At 44.2% G+C, this 26,447-nt stretch overlaps 1 protein-coding gene across 1 annotated transcript; it reads left to right on the top strand.

The window, feature by feature from the left end:
* Window positions 1-1,121: 1,121 nt before the first annotated feature.
* Window positions 1,122-19,773, top strand: abcd1 (ATP-binding cassette, sub-family D (ALD), member 1). The gene is made up of 16 exons (XM_070910067.1): window positions 1,122-1,250; window positions 1,328-1,437; window positions 3,323-3,480; window positions 3,588-3,775; window positions 4,497-4,671; window positions 4,799-4,989; window positions 5,084-5,264; window positions 5,375-5,517; window positions 5,847-6,030; window positions 6,136-6,230; window positions 7,974-8,119; window positions 10,922-11,067; window positions 11,405-11,489; window positions 13,284-13,409; window positions 16,686-16,773; window positions 18,805-19,773. Exons 1-16 carry the CDS (start codon window positions 1,122-1,124, stop codon window positions 18,952-18,954), a joined length of 2,295 nt encoding a protein of 764 aa, XP_070766168.1. The 3' UTR covers window positions 18,955-19,773.
* The last annotated feature ends 6,674 nt before the right edge of the window (window positions 19,774-26,447 follow it).

Consider the following 26,447-nt stretch of genomic DNA (forward strand, 5'->3'; position numbering starts at 1 on the left):
TTTTCTCTATTAATCGATTAAATAAAAAATGTCTGTCAGAGTTTCTTCTTCAAACGGCTCGTTTCCCCCCGAACCTGAAATTGTTCAGTTTATTATCAAATAAATTTAGCTGAATGACTAATTGATTAGTTGAATATTGGAACAGCTCCAATATTTCAAACTGGTCTGCTGTTAATTGCCTGTAATCACACCACAGTGTTTAAAGTAGTTTTCCTTGTGGTCCAGCAGAGGGCGCTCTGAACAGTCACTGTCGGCTTGACCTGTTGACTGATCAGTAAACTCAGCTAATCAATAAACACGGAGGACAGCTGATCAGATAATCAGAACACTGGAGTTTTAGTTGTACATGGCCAACAACATCTGATTCCAGATAAAATAACCATATATATAGATAGATATATATATATTCACATCAAAACGAATCAAGCTAAATCTAGAAGAACGAGAACCAAGATCTAGATTTCAAGATTTTTAGCTTGATTATAATTAAAGTAGATTATGATTGTCTGTCTTATTGATTACAGCAGTTAACATTTACTTGAGCAGGTGATCTTCCTCCGTCTCTACAGGTGGAAGATAAGACTGATGTAGCGCTGAGCGATTAATCCAATTTTATTTCCACTTACCACTTCCAACTATTATGAAAACAAGACAATCGAGATAAAACGATTGTTGGGCCGCATTCCATTTCTCCACGACGCTCTCTTTTGTCTTAATATAAAATATAAATCCAGCGCAGTCCTTACCTGTACAGTGGTGTGCCTCTGTCAGCAAGGCTGCGGATGTTTAGTTAGTTGTTTAATCATCAGTCACAAAGTGCTCTATGACCAAACAATAAAGGAACCAAACAGAGAAATTAAAGCCCCCTCGACTTTTCCCACCACAGCACTTGAAGTTAAAAAGATTTAAATTACTATTTAAAAGTTCAATAAAGTTTCCAAAGTCAGTGAGTGATTGTGTTAAATAATCGTGACAATTGGGGTTATGATTTTTGCAGCCCTGAGGTCAACATGTTGTTTCCGTGACATCGAGGCTGCAGTACACGGGTACACTTTGGACTCCCCCTGTGACGTGCTGCTGTGACCGTCCTCTGATTGGTCGCCTGTCACCTGCCTGTCAGCATGCAGCTGACCTATCAGAAGCTGCCAGCTCAGCTGAGTCAGAACTCCAGACTCAGGAAGCTGACGGCCGTGCTGCTCTCCGCCTATGCCGTCAGAAAACTGTCACTGTACGTCTGGAGGAGAATACAGGTGAGACACACACACACACCCACACACACACACACACACACACACTACAGGTAACTCTGGGTGTGTTTTGTTTTCAGAGGAGTGCAGCAGGTAAACAGCTGGGTGGAGCTAATCTACCTATGGGCATGGTCAGCACCTCCTCCTTCAGCTCTGAGGACAACAACAAAGGGAAGAAGAGAGACAGCAGGTGTGTGTGTGAAAACACAGTTCAGTGTTAACCCAGATTAACACCAGAAAAATACTAAACCAGGACTCACAAAGATCATCAGTGCTTTGTGAACCCATAAACCCGAGTTAAACCCAAACAGAGCTGGATTAACTGTTAACTCCTGGTCCTCCAGATCAGAATCAGAATCATTCTTTATTGATCCCCAGGGGGAAATTATAGTTACTGGTGCTCCCATTCAAGAGTAGAAAGTAGCATAAATTTAGAAATGAGAGTATGTACAAAAATAACATATAAAAAATAAGATATAAAAAATATACACATTTATAATATTTAAGGTTGAGCAGGTAGATGATGGCATCCTCAACTCCAAGTCGGGGCTGATAGGCGAACTGAAGGGGGTCCAGGTGTGGCTTGACCAAGGGCCGGAGCTGCTCCAGGACGAGTCTCTCCAGGGTCTTCATGATGTGGGAGGTCAGTGCCACAGGTCTGTAGTCCTTGGAGCCACTGGGACGCGGCGTCTTCGGCACAGGAACAAGGCAGGACGTCTTCCACAGGACGCGGACCCTCTAAAGACTCATGTTGAAGACATGGTGAAGTACTCACAGGCTTTAAGCACCCTGGGGCTGACGCCATCAGGGCCTGCAGCCTGCTTGAGTGGAGTCTCATCAGCTGTCTCCTAACATGGTCAGCAGTGAAGCACACTGTAGAGGTGACCAGTGGGGGAGGGGTGGTGTCATCAGGTTGAAGAGTGCCGTCAGCCTGGGGACTGGGGAACGAGGTGTGAGGAAAGCTCTCACAGCGGGGTGGGGGGCTGTGAGGAGCGGGGGGGGGGGGGGGGCTAGTGGAATAAGTAAAGGTTGGAGAGGTTGGGGGGGGTGTCATATCTGTTGAAAAACAGATTCAGTTCGTTGGCCCGGTCCCCACTACCTTCAACTCCTCTGTTGTTGGTCTGCCTGTAACCAATGATGGTCCTCATTCCACTCCAGACCTCTCTGATGTTGTTCTGCTGGAGTTTCCACTCCAGGTTCCTCCTGTACTTCTCCTTGGCCTCCATGATCTTCACCTTCAGTTCCCCCTGGATCGTTCCCACCTCCTCCCTGTTGCCAGCTCTGAAAGCCCTCTTCTTTGCATTCAGGATGGCCTTGATGTCCTTTTGTCACCCATGGCTTGTTGTTTGAATAACAATGGACAGTCCTTGCTGGGACAGTGGAGTCCACACAGAAGTTGATGTAGTCCATGATGCACTCTGTGAGCTCATCAATGTCCTCTCCATGCGGCTCACAGAGCGCCTGCCAGTCAGTCACCTCAAAGCATCCCTGAAGTGTCTCATAAGCCTCCTCTGACCATCTCCTCACTGTCCTTATGGTTGCAGGCTGGCTCTTGACCAGAGGCACAGGACAGGGGTTGAGGTGCACTAGGTTGTGGTCTGACCTACCCAGAGGGGGGAGGGGAGAGGAGCTGTATGCATCTTTCACGTTAGCATACAGCAAGTCCAGGGTCCTCTCCTCTCTAGTACGACAGCTCACATACTGAGTGAAGGTGGGAAGTGTCTTAGCCATGGTGACGTGGTGGAAGTCACTCGAAATAGCAATGAATGCATTCGCGTGTTGAGTCTGTAGACGGGCTATGGCGGATTGAATGACGTCACACGCTGACGTCAGAATGAAAGTAATTCCAGAGTGGACAAAAAGTACCAGAACTCTCTCTACCAGCATGTTTGGAGAGGGCGCAACTTCAGAAGTCAGTCGTTATGATAAAGGAATATGGAGAAAAGTAAGAAAAAATAAGAAAACAAACTTAAAGCGTCTTTTAACAGGCTGCATGCACGGTTGGTGCATGCGCACTACCGAATCCACTACGGAATGAACCCTGTCACAGTCATCTGGTTTCTCTGTGTCCTCAGGTTCCCATCAGTGAACAAGGACTTTGTCCGCAGACTGTCTCGTCTGTTGAAGCTCTTGTTTCCACGGTTACTGTGTCCAGAGATTGGCTTGCTGTCTCTGCACTCTCTCACTCTGATGTCCAGAACCTTCCTTTCCATCTACGTTGCTGCTCTGGACGGTCAGTCACTGTCTGTAAAACAGTAGACAAATGTCCTGTGTATTTGCGTGTTAGAGGTGTTACAGTGTGCAGAAGAACATTACTAATCAATAATATTGATCTTTCAGGTGTGATAGTGAAGTGTATCGTTCAGAAGGATCCTCAGGCCTTTGTGCTGCAGCTCAGTAAGTGGCTCCTTGTTGCAGTTCCTGCAACTTTCATCAACAGTGCCATCAGATTCCTGGAAGGTCAGCTGACCCTCAGGTTCAGGAGCCGATTGGTCGACCATGCCTACCAGCTGTACTTTACCAACCAGGTAACACACACATACTGATACACACAGGCACACATTTCAGTTCCCAAACGCCCCACACTCATTTTAGTTTCCAAACACCCTGTGCTCATTTTAGTTACCAAATGCTCCACGCTCATGTTAGTTCCCAAACGCCCCACATCCATTTTAGTTCCCACACGCCCCACATTCATTTTAGTTTCCAAACACCCTGTGCTCATGTTAGTTCCCAAACGCCCCACATCCATTTTAGTTCCCACACGCCCCACATCCATTTTAGTTCCCACACGCCCCACACTCATTTTAGTTTCCAAACACCCTGTGCTCATGTTAGTTCCCAAACGCCCCACATCCATTTTAGTTCCCACACGCCCCACATCCATTTTAGTTCCCACACGCCCCACATTCATTTTAGTTTCCAAACGCTCCATGCACATTTCAGTTCCCAAATGCCCTGTGTCATTTTAAGTTCCCAACACCCTGTGCTCATTTTAGTTCCCAAATGTCCCCCGTCTATTTTAGTTCCCAAATGACCCACATCCATTTTAATTATCGGACACCCCACGCTCATTTTAGTTCTCAAACGCTCCACATCCATTTTAGTTCCCCAGGGACTGTTGAGTTGGTCCATTGTCTGGCTGACATGTAGTTTGAATTCAGCTTAAAGCATGTTGTAACTTTTGTTCTGAAAAGTTTTGTATTAAAAAGTTTGCTTGCCTGAGTTACGTTCTCTCTGTTTCTGTAGACTTACTACCGTGTCAGTAACATGGATGGTCGTCTGTCCAATCCTGATCAGTCTCTCACTGAGGACATCGTCATGTTTTCTGCCTCCATTGCCCATCTATACTCCAACCTGACAAAACCCATCCTGGACGTGGTCGTCACCTGCTACACCCTGCTGCGCACCGCACAGTCCAAAGGTACATCTGCGTTACTGTGTCTACAGTTAACACCAGACATGCTGAAGGTCAGAGTGTGTCTGTGTTACTGTTTAAAGATTTAACACCAGACGTCCTGATGAAGACTGTGATCTCTTCCTCCTTGCAGGGGCGAACACCACGTGGCCATCCGTCATTGCTGGCCTGGTGGTGGTGCTCACTGCTAAAGTCCTGCGCTCCTGCTCGCCTCGATTTGGGAAGCTGGTGGCTGAGGAGGCGAGGAGGAAAGGAGACCTGAGATACATGCACTCTCGCATCATCGCCAACTCAGAGGAGATCGCTTTCTATGGAGGACACAAGGTAAACGCCCCCTAGTGGACAAGAAATTCAGAAAAGTAGCTTTGTAGCTGTCGCTGTGTTGTATAATAACATTGAGTTTGGGTGTGTTTGATAGGTGGAGATGGCTCAGCTGCAGAGGAGCTACACGTCTTTGTCCTCTCAGATCCATCAGATTCTGTTGAAGCGTCTCTGGTACATCATGCTGGAACAGTTCCTCATGAAGTACGTATGGAGCGCCTCCGGCCTCGTGATGGTTGCTGTGCCCATCATCACTGCCACAGGATACTCCAAATATGGTAAATGCCAACCAAGAATACATCATACACAGACTAGAGTATACCAAATATGAAAGCATGAGAACAGCAGAGTGATGTCAGCTGTGACCTTTGACCTGTGGTGTCTTCAGACTCTGAGGAGGCGAAGCAGGCGGCGATGGTGATGAAGGAGGAGGAGTTGGTGAGTGAGAGGACACAGGCCTTCACCACGGCCAGAAACCTCCTCAACGCTGCAGCCGACGCTGTGGAAAGGATCATGAGCTCATATAAGGAGGTACACATCCTCCTCCTCTGTACCTCCTTTAGCTCCTCCTTTCACTCCTCCTCTTCTCCTATGCTACGTCATGTCCTCCTCTCCCTGCTGTTTTCTACCTCTTTCCATCTCTAGCTCCTTTTCCTCCTCTTCCTTCACTTCCTCTGCTCTTGTTGTTACCATTTCACATTTATTTCTTCTCTAATATCTTTAGATCTTTATGTTCTGCCTCCTCCTTCTCCTTTACATCCACCACCTCCTGTGCACCTGTTTGTACAGCTTTATATTGAACACCTGGTCACAAGTCTCTCAGTTCTTGATCTCAGTTAAACTTTATTGTGTATCTGCAGGTGACAGAGTTGGCAGGTTACACAGCTCGAGTCTCTGAGATGTTGGATGTGTTTGAAGATGTGAATGAGGGAGTCTACCGTCGCTCTGCAGACAAAGAGGAAGAGTTAACAGGAGGAGGAAGAGGAGGAGGAGGAGCTGTGGTTCAGCATGGCCAGAGGGTCTGTGGTCGTCTGGAGATCAGAGGTAGGCAGGTAGAGGCAGAGTTAAGATTTATTAAGTTGTCACAGTTTCAGAAAAGATAATCAGTCTGAGACGTGTGTGTGTGTGTGTGTGTGTGCGTGCGCGCAGGTCATGTGATCAGTGTGGAGAAGGGGATTCGCTGTGAGAACCTGCCCATTATCACACCAACTGGAGACGTGGTGGTGTCCAGCCTCAACATCCAGGTAACACACACACACACACACACACACACACACACACACACACACACACACACACACAGAGCTGCTCAGTGATGCAGTGTGTGTTGGTGACCACATGGTGGCAGTGTTGTTCCTGGACTGTTCTTTGTTGATCATAGTTACAGTTGACTTCACACTGGATTAAAGTATAAGTTATATCATTATTAATATGATAATAATGATGTTGTTGCATTAATTATTATTATGCACTGAATTATTAAACATTCTGTAAAGTTTAAATGTCAATTTAATTTCACTTATTTATTTGTTTCAACAAAGTTTAAAAAAAAAGAGGAAGTTTTTTCTGATTGGTGGCGACGTGTTTTTTCTAATCACTTTTATTGAAAATAAAATCCTGTCTGCTCACATAGGATGGTGATGATGTCACTCTGCTACTGAGCACGCTCAGTGCGGTCACCCCCCCTCTGCACTCCTTATCTCTTTTTCCATCTCTCTTTAATCTCTTCCTCTTCTCTCATTCTTTTACCAGTTCTCCAGGTCAAAGGTCAGAGCAGAGCCTGCAGCTCATTAGCATTTACTGAAACACTGTGTGTGTGTGTGTTCGTACACAGACACACAATAGAGGGATTATAGAGAGACATTTTTGTGGTAGACTCAAAAAAAAAGAGGAAGAGAAGGAAGCATGACAAAAGAAGAACATTGATGGAAACAGAAACTCCTCTCTGTTATGTGATTTTCAACCTTTGACCTCTTTGAGAGAACGGACCAATCACAGAGCGTGTATCAGAGCAGAGTGTCGTTATGAGGAAGATGTCAGCTCTGCAGTCACAACTCTGAAGAAAGTTTCAGATCTGATATTAATCTGTCTCTCACACACACACATACACACACAGAAACACAAACCTTCACTGTGAGAGCTGCAGAGATGACAAACGAACAAACAAACACACACAAACATTCTCTGTGATATTAACTTCCGGCCTCGAAACACTGACGGCAAGTCAACAAAGTTAACAAAGTTGAAGGATTTTTAGCTACAGCTTCCTAAAGTTTTATTTAGAGATGCAGCAATCTGAGTATCTGCTGACACAGAGAACTGATCTGATATCAGTGCTCTCTTTTCCCCAAATGTAAAACCTGTGAACCTCACTGTGTGGAGCTGGCTGGGATTATGTTTATGTAAAATAACATGAGAAGATAAAAACTGAGTCAGCAGCTCGCTGTGACTGAATGATTGTAACTAAGAGCAAAAAAACTGGATTTAATGTGGATCTGTGACGTCATGGCTGATACCTGATTTGCTTCATAAAGTCTGTATTGGTGGCGGTACTGAACCAGTGGATCAGCTCAGCTTGTTTTATTGCGATTGTTTTGAAATAGAACTAAATCATCAGCATATAGTGAGCACTGGATTTCAGTACCACGCAGACATAGCATTGTAAAATACTTCCGTTTGTCAGTCAGTCCAGAGAAGAACTTCAGTGACACCTCCACTTCAAGTTTCTACATTTCACAGCAACAGCAATCTAGAGTCCAACATGGATGCTATTGTAGCTAATGAGCTGGGGTGGGGCTGTTTGAGTACATGAACTGGATCAGATTGAGTATTGTTCCCCTGTTCATTAATGAACAAGTTCTTTGTGTAAAAATCCACAAAACAAGCAGCAAGCAAGCATTTTGTTTTTAACTGGCTTTTTGTTTCTCTTTTCTGTGAATCTGTAAATTTAGGTTTAAAAATGAGCATCTTCTCTCTGTGTCTTTCAGGTGGATGACGGAATGAATGTGTTGATTACTGGTCCAAACGGCTGTGGGAAGAGTTCTCTGTTCAGAATCCTCAGTGGACTGTGGCCAGTTTATGGGGGAGTACTGTACCGCCCAGAACCACAGCACATGTTCTACATCCCTCAGAGGTAATACTGCTACCACTACTACACCGTCCAGTTGTTCTTTCACATCAGGACCATATCTGTCCTCAGTGAGGTCTCTGTGATGGTGTCATTATGGAACTTCAGCTGCCTCTCTAGGTTGACTTTCAGCTGCCAGTCCCGAGCGGTGGCACGAAGCCCACTCTTTTGTGCTACTGTGGCTTCTCCGTTTCCTTGACAAAGCCAGTTGCCTTCCTCGTTGGATGCAGTTTTTCTCTGCTGACAATCAGATGCGGATGGTGCTTGCCCTCAACACCTGGTCGTCATGCCAAGTGTGCCCGAGCCGAGTTCATTCTGACAGCAGAAGCAGCATGCTCCAGGGACCCACCTTTCTGGCTCATTAGATAGTCTGGGGACGGCAAAAACAGACTGGATCGGTAACTTGATTCAGAGTGGCTCAGTACAATTTCCCCCCGGGATCAATAAAGTATTTCTGATTCTGATTCTGATTCTCAGCCTTCCAAAGCTCTGAATGAGTCATCTTGCAGCCAATGTTTCGCTCCCATCTGGTCTGCTGCTAAAGGGTACTACAGCAAATGCCTGTGACCATAAATGAACTCTTCAGGGTAGAAAAGGAATGTGTTGTATTTTCCCACTACACCAACCAATTCAATTAAATTCAATTCAGTGTTATTTATATAGCGCCAAATCACAACAAAAGTCATCTCATGACACTTTTCATATAGAGCAGGTCCAGACCGACTCTTTGTAATATTATTACAGAGACCCAACAGTTCCCACCATGAGCAAGCAGACAGACAGAGAGAGGCAGTTTTTTTGATTTTTATTAACACGAATATCATAAATACATTAAACCAGTAAAAACATGAATAAATAACTTTCATTCTACGATAGTTCCTGTAAACACAGGACTGAAACATCATGTTTCATCCATCACTCAGCAGATTATATTATCATAACACCACGTTGTGGTGAAATCATTGAGACTTCATGGCCACATGAAACCTAAAACCCACCCCCGGCTTTCACTAACGCCACAAACAGAGGAACCAACTCAAGACAAGAAACATTCTCCATCTTGTTTTTCCTGCTCTTATAAAAAGACAACTTTGCTTCTCCTACCAAAAAATTAAGTAGTTGCCATTTCTTTGCATTGTTCTTGTTGTACCCAGCACCAAACATGAACGTGGTGATGGACCATTCACAGTCAAACCTCCTGAATAAACAAAGGTTCAAGCCTTTCACATTCTGAACAACAGTGAAAACCAGTTTCTGGACGATCACAGAAAGGACATGAACTGGAGACAGTTGGGTTGATCTTTGCTTCAAACACATTCACAGCTAAAGCCCCATGTAGAATCCTCCACTGAAGATCAGTGTCTCCACACTGTATCCTGTCTTCCATTCGGTTTAAGGCCTTTATACAGTATTTATATTTTGTTTTACCAGTTGACATGTATAAATCTGAACTCTGAGCATATTTAGATTTCAGTAATGGTCCCTTAAGTCCGTCTAAAGGTATGGCGAAGCCCAGCTGAGGAAAAGGGTCATCTTGATCCGGGATCTCTGTACCACCATTATACACTGCTCAAAAAAATTTCAGGAACACTTTGAAAACACATCAGATCTCAATGGGAAAAAAAGGATGCCACATCGTTTGATGGAAATGAAAATTATCAACCTACAGAGGGCTGAATTCAAAGACACCCCAAAAATCAAAGTGAAAAAATGATGCGGCAGGCTAGTCCATTTTGTCCATGTGCATTATTCCTTGATACCCCGTGTACTGGGTCGGACACAGCTGCCACACGGCGCTGTATGGCACACGGATGCGGGGGCCGGACCGGTCAGCTGCTGTTTCCTCTGCTCCGGGGCTCCGCCCGCTGCTCCCCAAGCCAGGCCAATCCGGATCACCGCGCCCCGGACAGGCTTTCACGGTGTGTCCCTCCTCACCGCAACCAAAGCACTTCATGGCCGATGAGGTTACAAATATCACATAGTCATAATCATCTACTTTGACGTGGAAGCGGAGGTTGAGCTCTTCGTCCCGGTTGTTCAATATCATATATATAACTGTCTCCGGGGAGACACTACATGCTTCAGTAACTGAGATCTGCACCCAGACAGGATCTTTTTAATCGGGGAAACCACTTTCCTGTGGCTGGAGAATTCTCTACTGAGAAACTCATTGGTAATGAAAGGAGGGACATTGGACAGGATAACTTTAGTTGGGAGCTGCGTCAGCGGCAGCACGGACACAAACATCCAGTTTACAGAAATACCTGTCTCAATGGCGCGGTTCACCTTGTCCACCTGGTCCAGGAAGATGACGACGGCACTGTTCATCCGCGCGGCCGATCTGACACTGCTGTGTCCAGCGATGTCCTCCACCGCCAGCCCGATGTCCTCCACGCTGCACGCATGACGCTGGTGAAGTCTCCATTTACCATGGCGTCTGAGACACCGGCAGGAGACAAGAGACCCCCCAACAAACCTCAAACTCCACCAAAGTGCACCAACTATCAACTAAAGCAAACCACCACCAAGAAACTATTTTAAATTAAACCACATTACTGAAAAAAGAACGGAAAAAAGTCAACCGCTCAGCGTCTCACTCACACACCACAATCTCCCAGCATGCACTCTGAGAGACAGAGAGAGAGACAGACAGAGAGACAGAGACACAGCTTCTGCGTGGGAAGTGGTGTATGCCTCTTTCAGGCTCTGTTCTTTGCGTACGCAACGGTTATAAATGAGACCCCTGGTGATCTACCTGTGGTACTGTAGTAGTACTGTAGTAGTGATGTAATACTGTTTACTGTACAGGCCCTACATGTCAGAGGGGACCCTCAGAGACCAGGTGATCTACCCTGACTCGGTGGAGGAGATGGTTCAGAGAGGAATCAGAGATTCAGATCTGGAGGAGATCCTTCGGACCGTCCACCTGCTCTACATCCTGGACAGAGAGGGAGGTCAGTGTGTGTGTGTTAAGGATTTATTAGTTAATCAGGACAAAGGTGTTTCAGCAGCTGATCTGCTGGTAAACCGTCTGATCCAATCAGAACGAGCTGTGCCACAACATGTCAACTAAGTCTTCTCATCATCATTTTAAGAACATCTGTAATAAATCATGTTTCATGTTAACTAGTCTTGTGTCAGAATACTGAGTTTACTGTAACTATGGTGAAACATGCTGATGATAACAACACTGCCTTTTCAACACAGAGCTCCTGTTGTTGGTACATAAGAAGACACAATGAGTCACTATTATGATACTACATGTTATAATGCCCTGTCTCTGTCTTTCAGGTTGGGAGTCGGTCAGTGACTGGAAAGACGTTCTGTCTGGAGGAGAGAAACAGAGGATAGGGATGGCTCGCATGTTCTACCATCGGTAAATATTTACTCAAGGCGAACGTGGTCCCTCAGGTTTCTTTAATACTTTGTGTGTAAAGTGTGTTTGCATTTGTTTGGGACTTGAATCAAACCAGTCAGCTTGCTTGAGAGGTGTGTATGTCCTCAGTGACCTCCAGTTAGCCATAATTCCCCTCACTGAGTAGATCCGGCAGGAGGCAGGAGACAGACAGGAGACAGCAAAGAGACAGACGGGACATACAGACAGGAGACCGACAGAGAGGAAACAGATCGGCAACAGACAGGCAACAGAGAGGCAACAGACAGGAAACAGAGAGGAAACAGAGAGGAAACAGGGAGGATACAGACAGGTGACAGAGAGGAAACAGACAGGAAACAGAGAGGCAACAGACAGGAAACAGAGAGGCAACAGACAGGAAACAGAGAGGCAACAGACAGGAAACAGAGAGGCAACAGACAGGAAACAGAGGCAACAGAGAGGATACAGACAGGAAACCGACAGGCGACAGAGAAGAAACAGAGAGGAAACAGACAGGAGACAGAGAGGAAACAGAGAGGTAACAGAGAGGAAACAGACAGGAGACAGAGAGGTAACAGAGAGGAAACAGAGAGGCAACAGACAGGAAACAGAGAGGAAACAGACAGGAGACAGAGGAAACAGACAGGAGACAGAGAGGTAACAGAGAGGAAACAGACAGGCGACAGAGAGGAAACAGAGAGGCAACAGACAGGAAACAGACAGGAAACAGAGGAAACAGACAGGAGACAGACAGGACACAGACAGGACACAGACAGGACACAGAGAGGCAACAGACAGGAAACAGAGAGGATACAGAGAGGAGACAGAGAGGAGACAGAGAGGAGACAGAGAGGAAACAGAGAGGAGACAGAGAGGAAACAGAGGAAACAGAGGAGACAGACAGGATACAGACAGGAAACAGACAGGAGACAGACAGGAGACAGACAGGAGACAGACAGGAGACAGAGAGGAGACAGAGAGGATACAGAGAGGATACAGAGAGGAGACAGAGATGAGACAGACAGGAGACAGACAGGAGACAGACAGGAGACAGACAGGACACAGAGAGGCAACAGACAGGAAACAGAGAGGATACAGAGAGGAGACAGAGAGGAGACAGAGAGGAGACAGAGAGGAGACAGAGGAAACAGAGGAGACAGACAGGATACAGACAGGAAACAGACAGGAAACAGACAGGAGACAGACAGGAGACAGACAGGATACAGAGAGGAGACAGAGAGGAGACAGAGAGGATACAGAGAGGAGACAGAGATGAGACAGAGAGGAAACAGAGAGGAGACAGACAGAAGACAGGCCCGGCTGCAGCGGTCTGTCATCTAGAGAATTGGCGTGTCACCTATTTTCTTTCGGTCCTCAGTAAAAATGATCTGTTGATAGTCACATTGACAAAGTGAGCACACGCCACTAAATACAAATGATATTTATATTGAAATGAAATTAAACATTCAATCTTGAGGTAAACTCAGTGTAGTAAGACAGGGCAGCAGCAGCTGTCTGTGTGGACATCACAAGTGTGGAGTTAAGCAGCAGTTAAGCGAGGTCGCCGTCATGCACAGGTAGAGGTAGACGGTGTGGCCCCCTGAGTCTGCTGACACCATGGCCTGGAGCTGGATCAGAGACTGATGATGAGTGTTTACTGACTGTTTAACCTCTGACTCTCTCTCTCTCTCTCTCTCTCTCTCTCTCTCTCTCTCTCTCTCTCTCTCTCTCTCTCTCTCTCTCTCTCTCGCTCTCTCTCTCTCTCTCTCTGTTGTGTGAATGTCTCTTGCCCAGCCCTCGCTACGCTCTGCTGGATGAGTGTACGAGCGCCGTCAGCATCGACGTGGAGGGAAACATCTTCCAGGCTGCAAAGGATGCTGGGATAGCCCTGCTGTCAATCACACACAGACCGTCTCTGTGGTCAGTACATACACACACACACAAAATTGTGTTTCCATCACTACAGAGGACCTTACATTGACTTACATTCATATCATAGAAAAAAAGTCTTCACCCTAAAATTTCATGATTGACTTGTGTTTTTGTCCCCAAAAGGAAAGCAAGTCCCTACAACGTGACTGTGTAAACAGATTAATGTCCCAACAGCATGAGTAATACATGTACACAAACACACAAACTTGTACTTCTATACTTGTGAGGACCTTCATTGACATAATGCATTCTCTAGCCCATTACCCTAACCCTAACCATCCCTAGCAACCTAACCCTAACCTAAACCTAAACCTAATTCTAACCTGAACCTTAAAACCAAGTCTGAAACTTCACACAGCCCTTTGAAGGAATGTCTGAAAGTGAGGACCGGCCAAAATGTCCTCACTTTCAGACAGAAATTCCAAAAAATGTGTACACACACACACACACACACACACACACACACACACACACACACACAAACTTCACGTCAAGTAGTCTCTGCACAGCTTTCCAGTATGCTTGGGGTCATTGTCTTCTTGGTATATGAACCCACGACCAATCAGATTCAATCCAGAAGGGATTCCATGATGCGCTAAGATGTTGTGATAGACCTTATTGTTCATGATACTGTCGGAATTTAACTAATTTGCCCATGCCGTGTCCACAAATGGAACCCCATACCATAATGGAATCTCCACCGTGTTTCACTGTGAGTGCAATGCATCTGGCATCAAAACGTTCTCCAGCTTTTCTGCGGGCATAAACACGACGATGCTGACCGAAGAGTTCAAACTTGGACTCGTCCGTCCAGAGTACCTTCTTCCAGTCATCTACAGTCCAGTGTTTGTGCTCCCTAGCAAATTTTAGGCGTTTTTGGATGTTTGCAGACCTCAATAATGGCTTCTTAGCAGCTATTCTTCCCTTTAAGCCTTGTTCCTTCAGTCGTCTGCTTATGGTCATTCTGGAGACTTTCTCAGATTCTGATCTACAAGCATTAATCTCTGCCTGAAGATCAGCAGTGGTCTTCCTTCTGTCTGTAGTACTTAAAATCTTGAGATGCCTGACATCTGCTTCAGTTAGCTTTCGTTTTCGGCCTCTTCCTTGAGTCCAAGGCATACTTGACCACACTGTGAGAACACTTTATGTCTTGCCCTATTTGTCTCGAAGACCATCCAGCATCATGAAGTGCTTTAATTTGGGCTTTTTCTTTCTCAGTGAGTTCCCTACGCTTCACCATTTTGAACAGGAGTAAGGAATTTCAAACTGAATTCACGTTTTTATACCCAAATTTGAGCCAGCACACTGGAATTCTCTGAGAAGTCAGAAATTAATCAAGAATAACATAAAACCACTAAAACACATTTTTCTGTTCAGGAATGCAAGTAAATAACTGTAATTTGGCATCTCAATCAAAAAATAACAATGTGCTTTACTATTTTTTTCTGCTTTTTTGTAAAACAGTAAATTTGAAAATTCATGGATAACAACAATAATTATATTTTAGCATTAAAGATATAAAGATATCATTTTGATTAAAGAGCTTGCACATACTGGTGGATTAACCATTACAGAAACATAAAAAAATATTTTGGTAATCAGCAATACTGTTAATTTAGGGCAGCGGTGGCAAACACCTTACACTGGGTGGTGGTCTAATAAATTTGTTAAGCACTGTATGTATATACTTCCTGAAGTACCACATTCATAAATAACATCTTGATGATGAGTTTTAGTTAACCATGACTGGCTGGAATTGCTGGTTAGAATACTGCATGTTGCTCAGGCTGAAGTTGAGGCCATCCATTAGGGACTTGTCGTTGAGGCTTCCGTAGGCCACAAACATGTCAAAGGCATTGTTATAGTATATATATCTATATATAGATACACTATATTGCCAAAAGTATTGGCTCACCTGCCTTGACTCGCATATGAATTTAAGTGACATCCCATTCTTAATCCATAGGGTTTAATATGACGTCGGCCCACCCTTTGCAGCTATAACAGCTTCAACTCTTCTGGGAAGGCTTTCCACAAGGTTTAGGAGTGTGTTTATGGGAATTTTTGACCATTCTTCCAGAAGCGCATTTGTGAGGTCACACACTGATGTTGGACGAGAAGGCCTGGCTCTCAGTCTCCGCTCTAATTCATCCCAAAGGTGTTCTATCGGGTTGAGGTCAGGACTCTGTGCAGGCCAGTCAAGTTCATCCACACCAAACTCTGTCATCCATGTCTTTATGGACCTTGCTTTGTGCACTGGTGCAGTCATGTTGGAACAGGAAGGGGCCATCCCCAAACTGTTCCCACAAAGTTGGGAGCATGGAAGTGTCCAAAATCTCTTGGTATGCTGAAGCATTCAGAGTTCCTTTCACTGGAACTAAGGGGCCAAGCCCAGCTCCTGAAAAACAACCCCACACCATAATCCCCCCTCCACCAAACTTAACACTTGGCACAATGCAGTCAGACAAGTACCGTTCTCCTGGCAACCGCCAAACCCAGACTCGTCCATCAGATTGCCAGATGGTGAAGCGCGATTCGTCACTCCAGAGAACGCGTCTCCACTGCTCTAGAGTCCAGTGGCGGCGTGCTTTACACCACTGCATCCGATGCTTTGCATTGCACTTGGTGATGTATGGCTTGGATGCAGCTGCTCGGCCATGGAAACCCATTCCATGAAGCTCTCTACGCACTGTTCTTGAGCTAATCTGAAGGCCACATGAAGTTTGGAGGTCTGTAGCGATTGACTCTGCAGAAAGTTGGCGACCTCTGCGCACTATGCGCCTCAGCATCCGCTGATCCTGCTCTGTCATTTTACGTGGCCTACCACTTCGTGGCTGAGTTGCTGTCGTTCCCAATCGCTTCCACTTTGTTATAATACCACTGACAGTTGACTGTGGAATATTTAGGAGCGAGGAAATTCCACGACTGGACTTGTTGCACAGGTGGCATCCTATCACAGTACCACGCTGGAATTCACTGAGCTCCTGAGAGCGACCCATTCTTTCACAAATGTTTGTAGAAACAGTCTGCATGCCTTGGTGCATGATTTTATACACCTGTGGCCATGGAAGTGATTGGAACACCTGATTTCAATTATTTGGATGGGTGAGTGAATACTTTTGGCAATATAGTGTATATATAGATATATATACTCAGCCTGCAGGGGGCAGCAGAGCTCTGAGCTGATCTCAGCTGCCACACCCTGATTCTTAAGTGACTGTCTTCTTCTTCTTCTTCTTCTTCTTCTTCTGTGTCCTCTAACAGGAAGTACCACTCTCACCTGCTTCAGTTTGATGGAGAAGGAGGATGGAGGTTTGAACCTCTGGATGCCACCACTCGTCTCTCTCTGCAGGTCTGTGTCTCTCCATCTGTTCTGGTGTTTAAATCAAACACACCAGCATCTCCTGTTTACATTTATATTAAAGTTAATGTTCCAAAAACCAAAAACATCCTAAAAAACAAAAACAGGATCAACTTCCTGGTCATCAGATTGTTTATTGAATCTGCATCTCAGAGTTATGACAGAATAATAATTGGAGCAGGAAAATAGTTTAAATATGTAATAAAGTAGATGACATTTGGTTTTGTTGGTTGCTGAGTCATTTGACCGCAGTGTCTCAATCACACTAATCAGCTGATTGATTATAATAATAATTACCTTTATTTACACAACATAAAGTTACAAAGTGCTTTACAGGTTGTTGGAATATAGTTTAACTGTATTCCAATCACAAACCCCCCAAACTATTTTAATTATTGTATTATTATTATTATTATTATTATTATTATTATTATATTTGATATAAAGTGCTCAACTCTAACCCTGCAGAACTCATCACTCTCAGCTCAGTGAAGATGTTAAAATAACTGTGAACCTCCTCAGCTGACCCCATAGCCCCTGCTGTGGTAACCATGGTAACCAGCAGCAGCACAACAACAGGCCTCCGGCACATGATGTGTGTGTGTGTGTGTGTGTGTGTGTGTGTGTGTGTGTGTGTGTATTAGAGCGTGTATTACTTGTTATGGGGACATACATCTGTTTACAGATCACATTGTGGGGACTCACCTTACTTTTGGGGACAAAGACTCAGTGGGAGACGGGTTCAAGTTCAAATCTGTGATGTTTGGGGTGCCTGGTGTAAATAATGGTGGTATTTTTGAAAGCAGAGCAGGAGCCCCAGACATCTAACCCTGTTGGTGGCCTGGTAGTTAGGCTGCATTCAGACCAAATCTAGCCGTTGCGGTGTTTAACACAACGTGTGACGTCATGTTGTGAACTTTAACCCCCAATCCACAAGGTGGCGGTAGTGCACTTGCACTCGGCCTCTCATGATCGTGAGGTTTAAACTGGTGTACAAGGCCAAAGAGCACACGTGAAACATCATTCACGTCATTCATGCTGCTAGTATGCCGGTAAAAGGTAAACAAGGTTCTTCTTCTTGTGGGCGTCTTCCGGTCTGATCAGCGGTCTATGTGATTGGCCACCGCAGCGTGACGTCGGATTGAATCCGTCTCAACTTTTCGCCACAAGCAGTGCTGCATTTTTTCTGGAACCCCCCGTGGTCACCACTGCTGCATGAGGACTGGCATTTTTGTGGCAATGCCAGATTTGGTCTGAATGCTGCCTTAGAGTTGTGCTCACCCAATAGGCCTGGGCAATTAATCCAATTTTATTTTCAGTTACCATTTTGACTTCCAACGATTATGAAAACAAGACAATCGAGATAAAACGATTGTTGGGCTGCATTCCATTTCTCCACTACGCTCTCTTTTGTCTTGATATAAAATATAAATCCAGCGCACTCCTCACCTATACAGTGGTGTGCCTCTGTCAGCCAGGCTGCGGATGTTTAGTTAGTGTTAAATAATTGTGATCTCGATATTGACCAAAACAATTGGGATTATGATTTTTGAGCAGGACTATCCCCAACCAGAGGATCAGGGTTCTATCCCCAAGCAAAAACCTCCAATCACATGGAGCAGGGAACCGAGGAGCGGGTGGCGGTTTAGAGGCAGACTTTTGGCTTCTATCCATCCAGGAAAGTTTTACAAATATAGAACCTTCGTGGATCCAACATTCATAACAGAAAGAGTCATATTGACTGTCAGCAGTTTTACAGATGTATCTTTTATAATGGAGGTCTATGGGAAGATGCTTCGCTGTAATACTGCGAGTGACCACTGGGCTGAAGTGGAAGCAAAGCTGAGCAGCCGCGCCATTTCCAGGTCTTTTTATACATCCATGGATATGACTGCCTGCAGGGCTGCAGTCCATCATCAGTTTAGTTCCTGTATTGATGATCAGTGTTACAGTGAAACTTTATTTAAATAGAACACATTGACACAGTCCAACTCCTTATCTGCTTCCTGTCTCGTCTCTCAGGAGGAGAAACACCGGCTGGAGAATCAGCTGTCGGGGATTCCCAAAATGCAACAGAGACTGGCAGAGCTGTGTGTCCTGTTGGGGGAGAGAGAGGGGGAAGAGGAGGAGGAGGAGGAGGAGAAAGGGATGAAGAGAGAGGAGAAGGAGTGAACCACAGACGAAGAAGAGTCTCTCTCTGAGTCTCTGATGGAAGAGATCTGCTGTTTTTACTGGTTACCATGGAGACACACACACACACACACACACACACAGGGAGCAGGTTGATCATGTGACTGAAAGTGATTTTAAACTGTGAAGATGTTTTTAGGTTTCTCAGACTGACCTGGAGCATTACAGAATATTAGTACATCCTGTGTGACTTAATCATCTCCTGTTTAACAGTTTGGATAATTTGTCTAATGAAAGACAACAGAGAGTTTGACTTCCGGGATTCAAACAAACTTTATTGAAAGACTTTTAATCGCCATCATGTATTTAGAGTCATAAACTTGTTCTAAAACCAGAGTCACACCTGAACGTCTGAACAGAAACTGACTCTACTGATCGATACAAATATTGATCTTTTGTGAATCCTGTAGAATGATGTTTCCAGTGATCTGATTGGTCAGTGTTCAGAAGTTAACCTGATCTGTTACGATCTACCACGGTTACCATGGTGATCTATGCCATTTAAAAGTGAAAAAGTGAACCAAGACCTCGAGTTAAACTGGATAACACACACTCTGCTGAATCAGCAGGTCTTTACAGTGATGTCAGCAGTGAGGACTGTTTATAACTTCCCCCACTTGTATGAATAATAATAAATAAATCATTTTATAAATATTAGAGCCATCAGGGCTGATAACTGATAATCTTAATTATTATTATAGTTAATAGTAATTAATAGTATTAATCTTACAAATGCAAAACCATGAAGATGAAAATATAATATAAATATCAATTTTTAGATCGAGATGTTTATTTTTCTGATAAAGAATCTATATGTAGTCTTCAGAGAATAAAATGTAAACAATCTTAGTTTCTAGTTTCAATGTGTTGAATAATTAATAGACTGATTCATGTTCACCTGTTCACCTCCTCGTCATCGGAAGTGATTATCAGCTGAAATTTGATTACTAACGACTATCATTTCATAATGATTAGATATTGTTCATCCCTATTAAATATATTTATAACACAGTTTTCATTCATGTATAATAAGCCGTCTAACTGAAGACCTGACACTCAGGTCTGTCTCTCACTGGTCTGTCTCACTGGTCTGTCTCAGTCGTCTGTCTCTCACTGGTCTGTCTCACTTGTCTGTCTCAGTCGTCTGTCTCTCGCTGTCTGTCTCAGTCGTCTGTCTCTCACTGGTCTGTCTCAGTCATCTGTCTCACTTGTCTGTCTCAGTTGTCTGTCTCTCACTGGTCTGTCTCAGTCGTCTCTCTCTCACTCGTCTGTCTGACTTGTCTGTCTCACTTGTCTGTCTCTCACTCGTCTGTCTGACTTGTCTGTCTCAGTCATCTGTCTCTCACTGGTCTGTCTCAGTCATCTGTCTCACTTGTCTGTCTCAGTTGTCTGTCTCTCACTGGTCTGTCTCAGTCGTCTCTCTCTCACTCGTCTGTCTGACTTGTCTGTCTCACTTGTCTGTCTCTCACTCGTCTGTCTGACTTGTCTGTCTCAGTCATCTGTCTCTCACTGGTCTGTCTCTCACTTGTCTGTCTCACTGGTCTGTCTCTCACTGGTCTGTCTCTCACTTATCTGTCTCTCACTTATCTGTCTCTCACTTATCTGTCTCAGTCGTCTGTCTCTCACTGGTCTGTCTCTCACTGGTCTGTCTCTCACTTATCTGTCTCTCGCTGGTCTGTCTCTCACTCGTCTGTCTCTCACTTGTCTGTCTCACTTGTCTGTCTCACTTGTCTCTCTCAGTCGTCTGTCTCAGTCGTCTGTCTCTCACTTGTCTGTCTCACTCGTCTGTCTCTCTCTCGTCTGTCTCGCACTCGTCTGTCTCACTTCTCTCACTTCTGTCTGTTTGAATTAGTGCAGCTTTCTGTGTCTCTTGTTTCACACCTACACCATCAAGAGCTGCTAAACCACAGATGACCTACACTCATTGTTGTCCCTGAACACATCCTGTGACTCATTAAGTTCCCTTGAAGATTAATAAGATTACATAAAAAAATAATATATACAGTGGGGTCCAAAAGTCTGAGACCACATTGAAAATCCCAAATATTTTCACATAAACCTGGAAATAATCACAAAGTTTGAGGAGTCCGAAACATTTCAAAACACAATAAGTTATGACATGTAAAATGAAGAAATATTTTGATTCTGCACTATTTTTAGGCAATCAAATTTAAGTAAATTTGTGGCATTGACCAACTGAACTCCTTCGTCCAAAAGGTCAGATGTCTTTGAGTTGTGTCCTTCCATCGAAGCATGTGTTCAGATGACATCGGAGGCTCGTTCAATGATCTTGCAGCCGGTGTTCACCTGTTCTAAATATGGCTGCGCCTCAAGTTTCCAGCAGGTCATTGCTCATTAAGCAGCATTGTGATTGTGGGAAACATGACATCAGAACTAAGTGAAAGTGTCAGAAGTCAAACTGCAAAGAGGGGCTTTCTCAGCGTCAAATCATGGCCAGACTAAAGGTTTCTAAGGGGGCAGTGCATGGAACTCTAAAACACTTTGCAGAAATGGGATCAGTTGTATCCAAAGCTCGATCAGGCAGACCAACAGATCAAGCTTAGTTCCCCAAGAGATAGAAAAGCACCTTCATCACAGATACACAATCTGTTAAATAAAGAACACCAGACTCCAATCAGCAAAAGTCCTGTCAAAAGAATGCTGTCTTGTAGTGGTCTCAGAGGACCAGTAGCAGTTTCTAAACCACTTCTCAGAAGGGGAAACAAGGCCAAACTCTTGGGGTGGGCTAAGCAGCATTTTACTGTGGATGAAGAAAAGTCCTATTTACTGATGAATCCAGGTTAGAGACTTCTGGCAGTAACAGAAGGGTGTATGTAAGGAGACGAGCAGGAGAGAGAATGATACCGCAGTGGATCAAACCAACAGGGAAACGTGGTGGTGGGAATATTCAAGTCTGGGGGGGTTTGCCTACTCTGGAGTTGGACCCCTGCAGTGAATCGACTACACCCTGACCAAGGAGAAGCACCACTCCATCCTTCAGAGACATGCTGTACCCTCTGGTCTGCATCTTTGTGGAGAGGGATTCATACTGCAGCAGGATAAGGACCCCAAACACACCTCAGAGCTTTGTAAGAACTACTTGAAGACCAAAGAAGACCAAGGAGTCCTGACTGTCATGGACTTTCCTCCACAGTCACCTGACCTCAACCCCATTGAACTATTTATGGGGGAAAGCCAAGCCTTCTGTGACATCACAAGAAGCCCTCTGGAACATTGTCAGGTCATGCTGGGATAACATGGGTCATCAGGTTTGGCACAAACCTGTGGAGTCCATGCCAGCTGGAATGCATGCTGTCATTAAAGCAAAAGGGGGACATACCAAAGACTAAGATTCTCTGAAATCCCTGAACATCTTTCAAAGATTCAACTTTTCTCTCAAGTTGTTAAGCTGATATTATCATTTGTAATGAAAACAATAGTATTACATTACAAATGCAAAATAGAAGGATCTTGACTGGTGGTCTCAGACCTTTGGACCTCACTGTATATATTTATATTTTTTCCTGTATTAGTAATGAGTAATAGGCTGTTCTGGCTTTACAGAGGGCCTTCCTATAAGTTCAAAGACTATATTGCCAAACCAAATGTGTTTCTTCCAGTTTGGTGGAGCGCCATTTCCTTTCAAGTTTCTGCGACGTTTGCTTTAATTTGTGGGTTTGGGGGTTATACCATGGAGCTGACTTTCTTTGTTTTATTATCTTCTTTTGTAGGGTCGAGTGTCAGTCGCATTGAGCCGGCAGCATCAACAAAATTATCAATTTGGGAGGGACTAAGGTTAGCATAGGAGTCCTCAGTTGAGACATGGCACTGAATTAAATGCCGATGGAATCACTTCCTTAAATTTAGCTACAGCACTATCAGATAGATATCTGGTGTAGGTCATGGTGACGTCATGTGACTGCTGCTGATTTTTTAAATTGTGCCAATTTGAATCTTGTATTGTTTGTATGATCTGATGTTTTTAATGTTTCATCTGATAGAAACAATATTGTATTATGTATAATTATTTGAATCAATCAGTTTGTATTCAGAAGCTCAGCTGATCAATAAATCATTGAATCTGCTGGAAGGTTTCAATAAAAAACTTCATTTTAGAGGAAACACTTTGATGTTTGATACATGAAGATGTTTCATGGTGATATTGTCTTTGTATGATGAAGATGATGCTGTGTGATGAGGAGGATGAAGATGATGATGCTGTGAGGTGAGAGGAGGATGAAGATGATGCTGTGAGATGAGGATGAAGGTGATGATGCAACATAACATCAACTACAATGTCACAACATGAACTACAACCTCACATGAACTACAACACCACAACATGAACTACGTCACAACATGAACTACAATGTCACAACATGCACTACAACATCACAACATGAACTCCTACATCACAATGTGAACTACAACAACACAACATGAATTACAACATCACAACATGAACTCCTACATCACAACGTGAACTACATCACAATGTGAACTACAACATCACAACATGAACCACATCACAACATGAACTACAACATGAACTACAACATCACAACATGAACTACGTCACAGCATGCACTACAACATCACGACATGAACTCCTACATCACAACGTGACCTACATCACAATGTGACCTACAACATGAACTACGTCACAATGTGAACTACAACATCACAACATGAATTACAACACATGAACTACAACATGAACTACATCACATGAACTACAACATGAACTACAACATCACAACATGAACTACAACATCACAACATGCCCTACAACATCTCGACATGAACTCCTACATCACAATGTGAACTACAACATGAACTACATCACAACATGAACTACATTAAAACATGAGCTACAACATGAACTACAACTTCACAATGTGAACTACAACATCACAACATGAACTACAACATGAACTACAACATCACAACATGAACTACAACATGAACAACCTCACAACATGAACAACCTCACAACATGAACTACAACATCACAACGTGAACTACAACATGAACAACCTCACAACATGAACTACAACATCACAACGTGAACTACAACATGAACTACAACATTACAACATGAACTACATCACAACATGAGCTACAACATGAACTACAACATGACATCATGAACTACAACATCACAACATGAACTACGACATGAACTACAACATCACCACATGAACTACAATATCACAACATGAACCTGTAGCAGGTTGTGGGCTCTGTTCCCTGCAGAGGAACCTGGCAGGACCACCACAGCTGAGGAGCGTCAGAAAAGCCTCCCGGCGCCTCGCGGAGGAGAGCGGGGCGGGTTCTCTGTCGGACCTGTTGTGCGGCTGTCGTTTGTGATCGTGCAGGTTTGTGTTTCTTCTGGAGTCACGGCGGGTTTCTGTTCTGGAAGTTTCACCGGGCCGGCTGGAACCGACGGACCGCAGAGCAGCCCCCCGAGCTTAGGTGAGTTTGACCCGGATCACACTCGCACTTTTTACGGCCCCAACTTGTCCCGAGCTGCAGCTGCTGCAGGAAGGAAGGAGCGTGTGTGAGAGTCAGGCGTGTCTGACAGCGACGCGCCAGACTCCGTTCAGAAATTTGACCGTCTTAAATTTTGTCGCTTGTCTTTCTTTAATTACTCCTGAAAGAAATGGTTGAGTATAATTGAACAATCGGGATGAGACCTTATTCAATTCGGCTACAATTGTTAAATTAAATGTCAGTTTTCTATGTCGGTTTTGCGGTTTTAATTCACACAGCCGTTATTTACACAGCGGCGCAGGCTGGAAATCAGCCAGTTTAAAAGTTGAGATTTCTGTAACGGTGTCTGGTTGGTGTATCGTGAGTGAGCTTAGCTTTAGCTGAACGTTTTGTGTCTGAGTCAAACACTGAAAGTGTTTTTATTACAATTTAGTCTCTCTCTCTCTCTCTCTCTCTCTCTCTCTCTCTCTCTCTCTCTCTCTCTGTGTGTGTGTGTGTGTGTGTGTGTGTGTGTGTGTGTGTGTGTCGGGTGTTCCCAGCCTGTCCTGGCACGGCACGGCTCAGCCCGCAGCCGCATACTGAATAGCTGACATTCCAAAACACACACACACACACACACACACACACACACACACACACACACTGCTGCTGTAGTGTGTTTTTTAAGGCAGAAGTGAATTTAGAAGTCACCTTTGCTGACGTTACACAGAGGAAGCCTACATCACGTGACCCTCTGAGAACACAATCAAAACGCAATAAAGACAATAACTGACCCCCCCCCCCCCCCACACCCAAGAAGTTGATCAACCTGCTTCTTCAGAGACACAAAATGATTTTCAGTATTGGAAAAAAGCAGCTGTTTCTGATTAACTCACGTAAACAGAAGTGTGCTTCATTGATCATTGATGATGATGATAATAGTGTGGGACAGGTGTGTATCCTGCTGAGTGTAATGGTTGTGTAGTGTAGTGGCTGTTTAAACAAGTGATTTTCTGGCTACAGTCAGTCTCCACTTCACTGAGACGTTCAAATTATACTCTAAATGTAATTATTATTATGGTACTTTTAGGACACACACATGTTAATCGTCAAAAGTAATTTTTCAGCTCATATAATTTAATTCATCTGAACTACTTAAGTCGTATTTTGACACAAAATTACAATAAAAGTGAAGGAAGTCTGGTATGAGACGAATACCGACTGAAATTAGATGACGCAACTGTGACTGAGGATGTTTAATGTCAGGCCTTCGATGGCATTTCTTCTTCATGTGTTTCTTTGTATAAGAGTTTTCTTTGTATAAGAGTTACATTCTGGTTCCTGCAGGCTCATTCCTCCTGACAGTCATGGTTCAGGGTCACAGTGATAAAAAATGTGTTGTTTTCTGAATGGGATCTGGTAAAAAGACAACAGTGTGTCAGTCTGAAGACGGGGGTCTCACCCACACACACACTCACACGTGACCAGTATGAAGCAGCATCAGTGACAACATCATCATCATCCGTGTGATGAAGATTATTTAACTGAAACGTCCATTTGACTAATCTGAAGGATTTAGTCTGAGTCCAGATTCAGATTCAGATTACTGTTTAATCACCTATAATCTACACACACACACACACACACACACACACACACACACACACACGTTGACTTAGAAAATAACTACTGCTTGCTAACCCTGACCCTAACTTTGACCACTGACCCAAAAATCATCTTTTTCCCCATTAGGGATACAGCTTTTGTCCACAGTTGGACAAGCTGTCCCCAATTAACTGCATACATTGGAAACACACACACACACACACACACACACACACACACACACACACACAGTGTTAATGTGCTGTAATCTGCAGGTTTAGCTCAACATTTTCAGACTGACCTGGACTCACACCAGTAACACCAGTAGAACCAGTAACACCACACTGTATTTATGACAGAGTTCTGTGCTTAAAGTGTTTTTATTTGTATTGAGTTGC

The sequence above is a fragment of the Enoplosus armatus genome, chromosome 8 (genome assembly GCF_043641665.1).
Source record: "Enoplosus armatus isolate fEnoArm2 chromosome 8, fEnoArm2.hap1, whole genome shotgun sequence".
Classification (NCBI taxonomy): Eukaryota; Metazoa; Chordata; class Actinopteri; order Centrarchiformes; family Enoplosidae; genus Enoplosus; species Enoplosus armatus.

Bases quoted from the DNA above. Each gene is read 5' to 3' on its own strand.
- abcd1 (XM_070910067.1), top strand. From the start codon at position 1,122: ATGCAGCTGACCTATCAGAAGCTGCCAGCTCAGCTGAGTCAGAACTCC. The intron at 4,990-5,083 runs GTAAACGCCCCC...TGTGTTTGATAG, and splicing joins CTTTCTATGGAGGACACAAG to GTGGAGATGGCTCAGCTGCA. The intron at 11,490-13,283 runs GTAAATATTTAC...TCTCTTGCCCAG, and splicing joins GCTCGCATGTTCTACCATCG to CCCTCGCTACGCTCTGCTGG.